The 12227-nt window shown below is 37.2% G+C and overlaps 1 protein-coding gene across 4 annotated transcripts in view; it reads left to right on the top strand.

Moving 5' to 3' along the window:
* The window catches only part of PTPRK (protein tyrosine phosphatase receptor type K), a gene marked incomplete at both ends in the record, with an annotated part of 530533 nt that extends 519031 nt beyond the window's left edge, over window positions 1-11502 (top strand). For all 4 annotated transcript variants that reach the window (XM_080929566.1, XM_080929568.1, XM_080929564.1 and 1 more), the window contains 8 exons: window positions 914-1049; window positions 1272-1421; window positions 2221-2394; window positions 4059-4190; window positions 4316-4441; window positions 7017-7180; window positions 7915-8050; window positions 11236-11502. In XM_080929566.1, coding sequence (XP_080785692.1) covers window positions 914-1049; window positions 1272-1421; window positions 2221-2394; window positions 4059-4190; window positions 4316-4441; window positions 7017-7180; window positions 7915-8050; window positions 11236-11289 — 1072 coding nt within the window. The remainder of the gene's footprint in view (window positions 1-913; window positions 1050-1271; window positions 1422-2220; window positions 2395-4058; window positions 4191-4315; window positions 4442-7016; window positions 7181-7914; window positions 8051-11235) is intronic.
* Between the last annotated feature and the right edge of the window lie 725 nt (window positions 11503-12227).

Below are 12227 nucleotides of genomic sequence, written 5' to 3'. Positions count from 1 at the left end.
TTGCTTGTGAAACTAGATATTTTTCAAAGGCTAAAATAATCAAAGCATATTATGATTCTCCACTTTATAAATGAAACAAAAGAGTGACTATCTGACTAAAGAGTGGGCTCGGTAGTTAGGCACACTGGCTACTCCTGCAGAAGACTAGTTCAATGCTCAGAACCTACATGGAAGCTTACAACTGTTTGCAACTCCAGTTTCAGGAGTCCAGTGCCCTCTTCTAATGTCTTAGGGCACATGGTAAACATATATACGTACAGTCAAAACTTTTATCTAGGTGTAGCTATCGCTGTGACGTGAGCGGTCATACATACTCTGTACTTCACAGTGCACTTCATTTTCCTTTCAGATAGGGAGCAAATATTCTTTCTTTTTTGAGAGGAACAGAAGGGGGCTCGTCTTTTCTGGTTGTATGATTCTCATAACCATCTCCTTTGGCATTTCCTGTGAACTATGCCTCCCCATATGTCCCATGTAAAGACTTTGGGTGGGATCAATAGCCTTGGTGTTTGCATGAGCCTTGCAGATGAGGCTCCTCCCTCCTGCTGTTGGCATGTGAAGGAAAGACAATGTGGAGTTAGAGTTTATAGATAAATCCCACCACTATTTTTGAATCCGATGAATATGAAATTATATAATATTGTAACAAAGTCTATGTAATAAAAGTGTGGAATTTGAACAATATGTATGTAGACATTGTGTTCAATGTGGAAATAATTTACAATGCTTGTTTCCATCTAAGTACGTGAGAAACCAGACACTATGTATGAAGTTATTTGTGCATTAGCATGTTTTCCTGTGTCATATAAAATTATGTGTTTGCATTTTGTTAAGTTGTTTTGACTCTGTGTAGCTCAAAATGCAATAAAGCCTCAAGCTTAGAATAACAAACATGCTTCTTTCAATTTCTCAGTGCTGGTGCTGGGCGCACAGGCTGTTACATTGTCATTGACATCATGCTGGACATGGCTGAAAGAGAGGGTGTGGTTGACATCTACAACTGCGTGAAAGCCTTACGATCTCGTCGCATCAATATGGTCCAGACAGAGGTACACTGACTTGCCCTTAGTCAAGCTTTTCTTGCTTTGTTTTTACTTTTGTTTCTACCATATGCCAAATAAGACATACTTTAATAGATAATCAACCTTGACTCATTAAGTCATATAGGGAAATGTTGACATCTTAAATTAATAGTTCCATTTCAGTACATTCTCTATGTTCTCTAACCTATATTAAACTAATGTGAAATTGTCTCTCTTTCCTTTTGATAGGAGCAGTACATTTTCATTCATGATGCCATTTTAGAAGCCTGCTTATGTGGAGAAACTGCCATACCTGTGTGTGAATTTAAAGCTGCATATTTTGATATGATTCGAATAGACTCTCAGACTAACTCCTCTCATCTCAAAGATGAATTTCAGGTGCTGTTTCTAAGGTTTCTATGAAAGCCTTTCCAATTTGTCCTGGGCACTAATAACTCTTAGAAAAGGCCTTTCAAGTTAAACACATAACCTTTAACCCTTCTACAAGTATAATATAGCATTTATGTCTTTTATTATTTATATTATGCATTCATTTTTATTAATGCACTGATATCTTCTATATCTTGAAAGGCAAAATGAATTCATATTCTGAAAAGAATATGAGAAAAGTATATTACAACAGTCAAATCTAGTTATGATTTGTGTGTTTATAACTTCTTTTTTCTCCAAATAGAGCTTTGCTGTTTTGACCTTCATTGGCATGTTCAATGTGTAATCAGCATCATAATAATAATGCCTGTGATTTCTACTAAACATTAACTCCAATGTGCTCACTGCCTTTATACATCCCTCCCTCACTATGGAAGAAAATGAGTTCACATGCAGCTTCAGAAAACTGCTATTTAGATTCTTGGTGTAGTGTTCTAACATGACAAAATGTAATTGCTAATAGTAGCTTTCTTTGACTAGGCAGTGCATTTTATGGATAGCTGTGTTGTTTTGCTATTTCTTCCTTTTGAGGAGAGACATGTGAATAAAATGTGTCTGCTGACTGCCTCACTTCCCAAGCTTCATTAGCTTAACTAAAGAGTCTATCAGCCTGTCACTGAAGCAACTGCCATCACCTTCAACCGCCAAATCCTTCACCTTCCACTTGGCTTCCCAAATACTTGATGGATTTGTGTTAGGCAATTAAATGGGTCACTGTCTTCTAACCTGAGTTCCCTTTTCTCTTTAGACTCTGAATTCAGTCACCCCTCGACTACAAGCTGAAGACTGCAGCATAGCATGCCTGCCAAGGAACCATGACAAGAACCGTTTTATGGACATGCTCCCACCTGACAGATGTCTGCCTTTTTTAATTACAATTGATGGGGAGAGTAGTAACTACATCAATGCTGCTCTTATGGATGTAAGAGACTGACTCATTGTTAGTGTAAAAATGCCCTTAAAATCTACAGAACTCAACTGAATACTGGCTACTTTTTTTTTTTAATTTGGAATTGTGAAATGGACTAGAATGGAGAATTGAAAACTGTCAATGAAATACAAATTGTAACAGTAGAAGCACATTTTAAAATCACAGAATGCCATAACCTACCCCAATTGTAGATTTTTGAAATTTAAAAATAGTTATGTGTGATCCTCAGTGTTCCAGTAATTTAAACGTAACTAGTTTTATTTAGAAGTAGTTGAAACTATTTAGAAATAACTATGGAAGACATGAGCAATATCATATTAACAAACCCACAATCAAGAAAGTATTATTTTGACCTGTTCCATTGCTCATACCTGCAGGTTCTCCCATATGTATCCCATGTGACAGTTGCCCATTAACAGAAAAACAGGGAAGGGTTTAAAATTCTCTTCTCAGCCATCTTGCTTTGGTTGTCTTGGGAAGTAACCAGAAATCTATCAGGATTCAGAATTCTTTAAGGCAATTTATTGCTTTCATTCCTTGTTCGTTTTCATCTATGAAACTCTAGCAAGAAAAATATAGGAGTCTTTTTTTCTCCTATTATTTGGTTTTCCAACATGAGACTTGTAACAATGAAGGATTGACTCGAACTCCTGATCTTCTAGCCTCCACCTCTCCAGTCCTTAGGCACATGCCACCATACCCAAGTACTTGTTGGGTTTTCTAAAATTAATGTCAATCAATGTGTAGCCTAGTACTCATGTGGAACAACCTATGGCAAAAAAAAAAAAAAAACAAAAACAAAAAAAACAAAACACTTATATGTTTTCTTTGCTTAACTAACCCTATCCTTAATGTACCCAGAGACTTGCCAGTATAATTTTAATTCATCACAAATGTGTGTGTGTGTGTGTCTGTGTCTGTGTGTTTTAGATAGCTCATGACTCTTGACAGATTACCCAGGCCAGATAAACATTGCTTTAATAACCACAAAAAGTAGATTACCTATTAGAAAACGTGTTGATGATACCCGTACAACATAATAACTGTATGATTTTTAGGTACCTATAATTTTTTTATTGGAGAAGAGATGAATCTTATAACCTTATATACACACCTGTAGAAATGAAATACATATGGACAGGGTAGGGATGTTTGATTATTTTTCTTGTAGCCATTCAGAGACTCATCACTTTTGGGAAATTGAAACTATTCAACAGATACCTCACAGACTTTTGGGAAATTGAAACTATTCAACAGATACCTCACAGAAGGTGTTCACCTCAGGAAGCCCATCTATCTCTTCCTCTCTGTTTGCCCTGTATTAACATTTATCAGTAATAAAATAAAACTGGGACGGACTCAAATACTTTAGCAACATCAAACTCTATGCCATTTACTGGTCTGATTACATTCTGGCACTAGTGTATCCTGTGGCTTAGGCCCCACTCTGATCCCATACCTATGCAATGACAATACTACTATTTGGTCCTACAGAGGAGTACACAGAATCTGTTTACATAACTGCTGTGCATTTATTCATTCTTCAAGACTTTTATAAATAATCACAGTGAATTATGATCATGTCTACCTCCCTTTCCCCTTTCTGACTATGCATTTTATGTTCTTGAATTTCTCAAGTACTCTATTTTCCACAGAGCTATAGGCAACCAGCAGCTTTCATCGTCACACAATACCCACTGCCAAACACTGTGAAAGACTTCTGGAGATTAGTGTATGATTATGGCTGTACCTCCATTGTGATGTTAAATGAAGTGGATTTGTCCCAGGTTGGTGTACATTAATTGATTTTGTGCTTTTTAGATACATCCTAGCAGAATAGTAATAAAATATTATGTTCTTCTTTATAAGGACTCTAATCACCCATATCTTTTATTTTCTCAACCTTATCTAGGGCTGCCCACAGTACTGGCCAGAAGAAGGGATGCTGCGATATGGCCCTATCCAAGTGGAATGCATGTCTTGTTCAATGGACTGCGATGTGATTAATCGGATTTTTAGGATATGCAACCTAACAAGAGTAAGTCTTCATTGGGGTCACTTTAACTAAGCTGATACAGAGCAAGTAGGGATGTAATTATATCCAAACAACAGGAAAAGAAGAATTAATAAGCACCCTACAACTCATACCAGAGCCACTGATCACCTTATGCCTTAGTTACAAGACAAAATGTATTCCAGACATGGGAAATGTGAAATGCTGAAAGCTAGGTTTTCCTGTCAATGACTGTAGTCAAATTTCCCATTTGGAAATCTAAACTCAGGCAGTTTCTCAATTATCCCTGATAGTCTGGGCCTGGCCCCACAGCACACATGAGCTTAGGACAAGGATGAAGGCACACCTTGTTAGTATTGATATCCAGTCCAGAGAAAACATACCAATGAAAATAAGAGTAATCGAAATGACAACAGAGGGATACAGGATATACCATTCCAGCAACAAAGGAGACTTCCTTACCACTGTTTCAGGACTTGTGTAAAATGGGAAACCCAAGCTTGAGGGAAAAGCCAGCACAACTATTGTTGATTATTTCCCACCCCCAGCTCCCATCTACTTATTCTGACTTCCACCTCACCAAACAGTACAGCATCTGACTCTGCCCAGCTCTAAAGGAGGAACTGGTGTTGCTAACTCTTGCTTTTTGCCAGCAGCTGAGTGACAATTGTGTCCCACAGGAGTTTTTTCTTTCCCTGACAAGTCACGTGCTTTGTACAATAGAATCTCTGAAAGTCTTTTCTTAAAACGCAGCTGACAAAAAAAAATTTACTAAAATTATTTAGCTTATGAAACTAGATAGTAAGCAGAACTAAAAGAAAATAGAAACCATCTTGAAACAGCACTTTTAAAAGTGGTAATTGCCATGTTTTTAAAGACATTGATTCTCTTTATGGCTATGATTTTAAGTATGTGGTCAGAATTGTCATGTTTCTTATATCAAAAGAACTATCTGTATATACTGTTAATTAGGCTACAGGTACATAAGTAAGAACAGGATAAACTTACCATCAATTCCATCGTTCATTTCAGTGTAGGAAAAAAAGAATGAATTCAGTCATTATATTCAGGCATATCTTAGACTGTAATTTAAATGGAACCTCATGTTTGCACATCTGTTCTAATATAGTAATAGTACTATTTTAACTAAGCTACTGTAGCTGTTCAAATATAGAAGCAAAGTTCATCTGTGAGTTGAACTCTTTCTATGGAATGGATTCAGATTTGAAATCTTCATTGCTTTATTTTTTTCATAATACATATAAGTTTTGTTATGTCCCTGCATATATTGTGTTCTGGTGCTTATTAATTCATGATGTTTTCATTCTTCATCTTGTTATTTAGTATCATTCACTACATTCTGAGTTTAATACATAAGGGCAGTATTATGTATACATGGTCTTCTCTGTATTTTATCTTCAGGGTTCTAAGTGTCTATGTCTTCCAGTAGCAGTCCTAGTTTGAAAGTTTCATGCAACTTTAGTGTAATACACAGTTTAAAGCAAAAGGAAGAGGTTTCTTGTTTTCCCATTTTTAATTGAAAATTCTCTGCATTTACATTCCAGATGTTATCCCTATCCCACAATCCCATCCCCTCCCCTTCTCATTGCCTCCATGAAGGTGCTCCCTCTCCCAACCACCCTCTCTCACCTCAGCACCTTGGCATTCCCCTACACTGGAAAAACAAGCCTTCATTGAACCTAAGGTCTCTCCAAGGAGGAGGTTTCTTATCTCTAAGGAATGTATACATTATCAGAGAAGGCCAGCATCATACAAGCAACTTTACAAGTATCTATTTACTGACATGTGTCAGAGAAGAAGCACAGAATATAAGTTGTTTAAGTGGATGATCAGGCAGACATAAGTGACCGGAAAACACTTCTTTAAAATAAGGGTATTTAAGCAAAAATTTGAAAAATTAGTGGGTACTATTTGAGTGTGATATAGCTAGAGAAAACTTTCCAAGAACACTGAGGTCATGTGACATCACAGAAAAGTCTGTAGGCAAACTGGGGTTCAGTTAGTTATTCTACTTGACAGTGAAAAGGACACTATAGTAAGATCTCCAAACAAATGGGAAATCCTTTTCAAAGTTTCCAAGACAAGAAGAAGAGTGGTAAATAAGGTTAAGGGAGACCAGTGTCTCCAACCTCAATGATGTGTTAGAGGGAAAAGACGTGTGATAGTGGAAGCAAACCAAATTATGAAAGAGGTTTTAGATCATGGTACAGTAAGAGCATTAAAAAGCCAAAAGGTCTAAGAATGACAAGATCACTTTTGAACTTCAGCCAAGTCATGATGCCTGCAGTAAGAATAGATGGAAGGGAGGATGGACCAACCTACTTCACAAGCATGGCCAGATATTTGTCTCCAAGGTGACTTTAGAGCTTATCAAGTTAACAATCAATATAAGCCATCACAAGCAGATAAAAAGGACAAGTTCTTGCTCTTATACCTCCAAATGTTTCTGAAAACACACCTGAATTACTAGACTCAGTCCAGTATAAAATCCCTTTGTATTATAAAAAGCTTGTGTCTTTTACCGTTGGTTAAATGTTCTCATCCTAATATCCATAAAAATGTTGGTTTTTCTCTACAGCCACAGGAAGGCTATCTGATGGTACAACAGTTCCAGTACCTAGGCTGGGCTTCTCACAGAGAAGTGCCTGGCTCCAAACGCTCGTTTTTGAAACTGATACTACAGGTGGAAAAATGGCAGGAGGAATGTGAAGAAGGGGAAGGCCGGACAATCATCCACTGCTTGTGAGTAGGGCAGGGCAGGGCAGCAATGGCCTTGCCATGCAAGGAACCTCAGAATTCATTTCCTGGCTAGCCTTTACTTTGTGTATATTTAAAAGATGCTCCTCAAATCCTGGCAAACAGATCTACCCTATTAGATCCTATTATTTCTTGTGAATGAATACTTTGCTATTAATTTTAGTGGGGTTTTTTTTGTTTGTTTGTTTTCTGACTAATAAATATAATACACTTGAAGAGATACCTCAGCAGTTAAAAGCACTGGCTACTTTTCTAGAGGATCTGGGTTTGATACCCAGGACCCAACTGATGGCTCACAATCCTCTCTGACTCTAGTTCTAGGAGATTTGATGCTCCCATCTGACTTCCATGGGCAATGCATGCATTGAGTACACAGACAATATACCAGCAAAACATTCTCACAATAAAATATCAAATAAAAATTATGCAGTTGTTTTATGCTTTAACTCTTTCAAGCACCTGTCTGGACAAATTCTATTTCATGAAAACAGGATCTCAACATCTCTACATTATAACAAATTATGCCTGTCACATTCCTGCTCATAAGCTCCTGAGCTAACTTTATCCTCTAGTCTCTTCTTCTCTGCCCTTCACACACAAATGTGAAGAATAATCCAGAGAATTGGAAGAAATTTTAAAGATAAGTTTCCTTTCCCAATAGAATGTGATGGTGTGACATGCGATTTTCCCAAAGGTGCTAAGCATCTCTTTCCTTTCAGGAATGGTGGTGGGCGCAGTGGCATGTTCTGTGCAATAGGCATTGTTGTGGAGATGGTGAAGCGGCAAAATGTGGTGGATGTTTTCCATGCAGTAAAGACCTTGAGGAACAGCAAGCCAAACATGGTGGAAGCCCCGGTGAGCCACAGAATCTTGGGAGGGTCTCAGTGACTACTTAATCATGTACCTACTTACTGATTGGGCTTCACATACAGAGAAGAAATCAGTCAGATACTCAAATTTTGCTGGCACTTTGTGACTAATAGGTAGAATGTAGCCTCTCATAAAATGCATTCCTTATCATAGGATCTGTTGGGTGAAGAAAATGCTCTCGTTCAATTTGAGAAATATGTAGAGTTTGTCCTAGTTGTTATCAGTGAACTTATGCTATGGCAAACTTTTGTAAATAGTTCTAGGAAAATAAATCTTGCTAAAGTGACATTTATTTTTGCTTGTTTAAGTATATTGAGTTAGATAGCAGAGTATGTTCATAGGTCACCTATGAATCTTAGACACCTATTTCCTATTTCTTCATTACTTTGTTTTATTTGAATTATTTTGGTTCGTGTGTGCATGTGTGGGTACTCCTAGGTTCGGAACCCAGGACCTCAAGCATGGCCAGGCATTCTACCACTGACCTATATGCACAGACCTGATACCCAGTATTTTTGAGAGCACAACTGAAGTTTGTTGCAGCCATTATCTATAACCCTTTGCCATCTAATCTGAATGTAAATTGTCAGTCTCCTTGTTATCAGTTTTTAGCTTTTATCAACCTTACAGTCAGTGCATATAATGTAACATGAGCTCCCCTAAGCTCACAAAGCCTCTAAAGTAAAGACCAAATGGAAATGTGTGAGCAAGGCTTCATTCTGGATGGAGCTGTGTATCAAGTAAGAAAGACAATTACTGCCTCTGTAACATACTTTATTTGGGGTTACATGTAGTTTCAAAGAGATCAGAAGAAGAAAGCGCAGCTGCAGCACTCATAGAAAATAAAGGGAGAAAAGCCAGAGCACCATTGTTGCTTGCCCTACTTTCCTACTTTATCAAGTTAATCTGAGAGAGAGACAGACAGACAGACAGAGAGAGAGAGACAGAGAGACAGAGAGCACACAATTCAGTAAGCTCTTAGTGTGTTTTCACCACTTCCTGCTTGGGGTTGTTCACACAGCAAGTGCATTGTTTCCTGAGACAAACATCTAAAGACTTCGGTTTATGCTGTTTCACTCTGGCAAATGGCAGATAACTTCTCCCTTTCTCAAGTGTTCATAAGGGACTCCAACTAGGACCAGACAATGTCACCCTCTCTAGGACGCTGGCAGTTGAGAGGGACAAAGAATATAGATTTGAGAATTTGTATATACAAAATGAATAGGAGGTAGTTATGACTCTGGTTTCAAGATTTATTACATGTAAAATATTTTTACATATGCCTGAAATTTTTCATCATATGAAGATTACTCTTGCCTTCAAAAGATATGTCTGTCTCCAAATTTGTCTTTGATACAATACCTTTTCTTTGACTTCTAAGTCTAGCTAAACATTTGTCCTACAACCTTCCAGTAAGTTACTGTTTGCCTTTCTATTCATGTTCCACAAATCTTGCCTGAATTCACTGAATGCACTGCTTAATCAAAATCAACGATTAGTAAAGTTTACTATGGTAAACTGAGTTTGGTAGGGAAACATAGAGTTAAGCAAAATTGAGCAGCACTGGCTGGATGCAAACTTTTTTTTTTTTTTGGTTCTCTGTGTGCACTTCCCCAGGGAGAGAATATAGAGCATATTTACTTTGGTTTACTTTGGTAGTCAGGGGGTAGAAACTCATGTTGCCTGCCCCTATTGTTAGAGACCCTGGATATTTTAATATTCATGTTAAATTCTGCTCTGTTCAGCCTGCCTGGATTTTACTTACTTGGAATGGATTTGGAACTTTCCAGTGGATTACATCATATAAGTCATCATTTATACAGGCTCTAGATTTTTGTAACTTCTTGATAATGGATTAAGTGGATAGATTCAAAGGAAGTATAATTTTAATTCAAATGTTGCATTATCAGACAAGTTGTCTTAATTAAAAAGTGTAGGCTGAAAAGATGGTTTAGTGATTAAGAGCACTGACTGCTCTTCCAGAGGTCCTGAGTTCAAATCTCAGCAACCACATGGTGGTTCACAACCATCTGTTATAAAATCTGATGCTCACTTTTCGTGTGTCTGAAGACAACTACAATGTATTTATTTATAATATATAAATAAATCTTTTAAAAAAGAAGTGTCAGAAATCAATATCGGCATAAATAAACAAGCTTGAAGGATTTTTTTTTTAGTTCTTAAATATTCTTTTTAAATTGGTTGAAATGGTACTTTAATTGAATATGAACTATGGAAAAATGAAGAACATGACATTGCAAAAGGCAGCATATGATGGATGCTCTTCCCCCCTCCTCTCTCTGTCTCTGTCTCTCTGTCTCTCTGTCTCTCTCTGTCTGTCTGTCTCTGTCTCTGCCCCCCCCCCCTCTCTCTTGCTCCCTCTCTCGCTCCCTCTCTCTCTCATCTAAAGAGATCATTTAGAATGTGGAGAAAAGCACAGGTACACCCCAACAGCAGTACAAAACAGAAAGGTATTGAAATAATCTAACAAATAATTTATGTGGTATATTTTTGTATAATAATTAAAGACTCAGAATGTGGAACATACAAAATGTAAAATAGAAAATCATCTTGAGAACTCTGAGGCTTCATTTATTCTGAGATGACTGTTATTTCAATCATGTCCTAAAAATATCTGAAGTTAACAAAGGGTGATCTTTAACAGTTGCTTCTAATGACAACCTTTTCTCCTGGATTTTTGCCTCCCCTTACCCCACCCCAAAACAGGATTTCTCTGTGTAGCTCTGGCTGTTCTAGAACTCACTCTGTTGAATAAGCTGTTCTTGAACTCAGAGACCATCCTACCTCTGTCTGCCTCTTGATTACTGTGATTAAAGATGTGCCTCACCATAAACTGGTTCTTTATTGTTTCATAAACTGGGAAACTTTTAACTATTTTAATCACATAAAAATTCTGGACATGATATTAGATGCTAGGAAATGCATGGCAAAGCTAAAACATCTTTTTACTGTTGCTCCTTTTTCTTAAGAAGGAATTATTAGACTTGAGTATAAAATATTATTGGCCAAGTGTTTCTGTAACATACAAAATAAGTAGTTTGCAACTCTTAAATAATCTAAATTGGGTGTCAATAACTCACACAGATGCTATTATTCACTATCAGCCTTTTGCTAACTCCTTCCATCCCCTCTGTTCTGACATGCTACAGGAGCAGTACCGTTTCTGCTATGACGTGGCTTTGGAGTACCTGGAGTCCTCGTAGTTCGGTGAGACTGTTTGCAGAGCATCCAAGCAGAATTCCGTTCCTCTGTTGAGCCAGCAGCTGTTGTACCTGTTACACCTGCACTGAGAGATTTTAATGTGGGGGGTGGGAGGCTTTTACATTGGAGAGGCAAACGTATTTTTCTTATAAAGTTGTGTATCTAAATAAAAAGGACTTGATTCATTTATCTTACTGTATGAGAGCATCCACATTCCATGCCACCCAAATTATCTTCAGTCAGATGCAGATTCCAATGAGAAGTGATCTGTGTCTGCCCAGTGACCACGCAGCCTTTTCTCTCCTGCTTTCCATAGAGAAGCTACCACACATTGCATGCACTTTGTAAGTGGCATCTCCCTCTCTTTTTAAAATAAAAGCTGTGGGACCTTAAGAGTGAGGAAGGAAACAAATTGTGTGAAGTCATAGTAAATTTCACTTTTATATGTTCCAAGTGTAGCAGAGTTCTATATAAATGTATAAATACACATATATATGGCTTATTTTCTTTTATGTGCAATGATGGCTGGATCATTTAAAGTTCTTTTTAGAAAATAACATAAGCCAAAGACTCAAGTGTACATATGTCTATATGGAAGAAGCACATTATATTTATTGGTTACTTACATTACTATTTTGATGGCTAAAATACTGCTGTCACACAATCATTTTTTGTTGTTGTTGTTTCAGAAGAGTTTTCTTTAGCTAAAATCAATGGTAAATGACTTTTGTAGATTATTTTTTGTATGTTTAGTGTAAGTAGAGGATAAACTTTTTATTCATAAACCAGGAAGCAATGTTCTTGTAGTGGTTCCCTTGTGTACATGCCTGTGAATTAAATTTATGTACAACATCTTGGCAATTGTCTTTGAATAGAGGACCAAATTAAAATGTTTTGCTGGAAAAGTAGTTCTTCCCCAGTCTCACTTGGTAAATGATGG

This window comes from Micromys minutus (assembly GCF_963924665.1).
Source record: "Micromys minutus genome assembly, chromosome: 15".
NCBI lineage: Eukaryota > Metazoa > Chordata > Mammalia > Rodentia > Muridae > Micromys > Micromys minutus.
The sequence above is the reverse complement of the archived record's forward strand: the minus strand, read 5'-3'. Positions and strand labels throughout refer to the sequence as shown.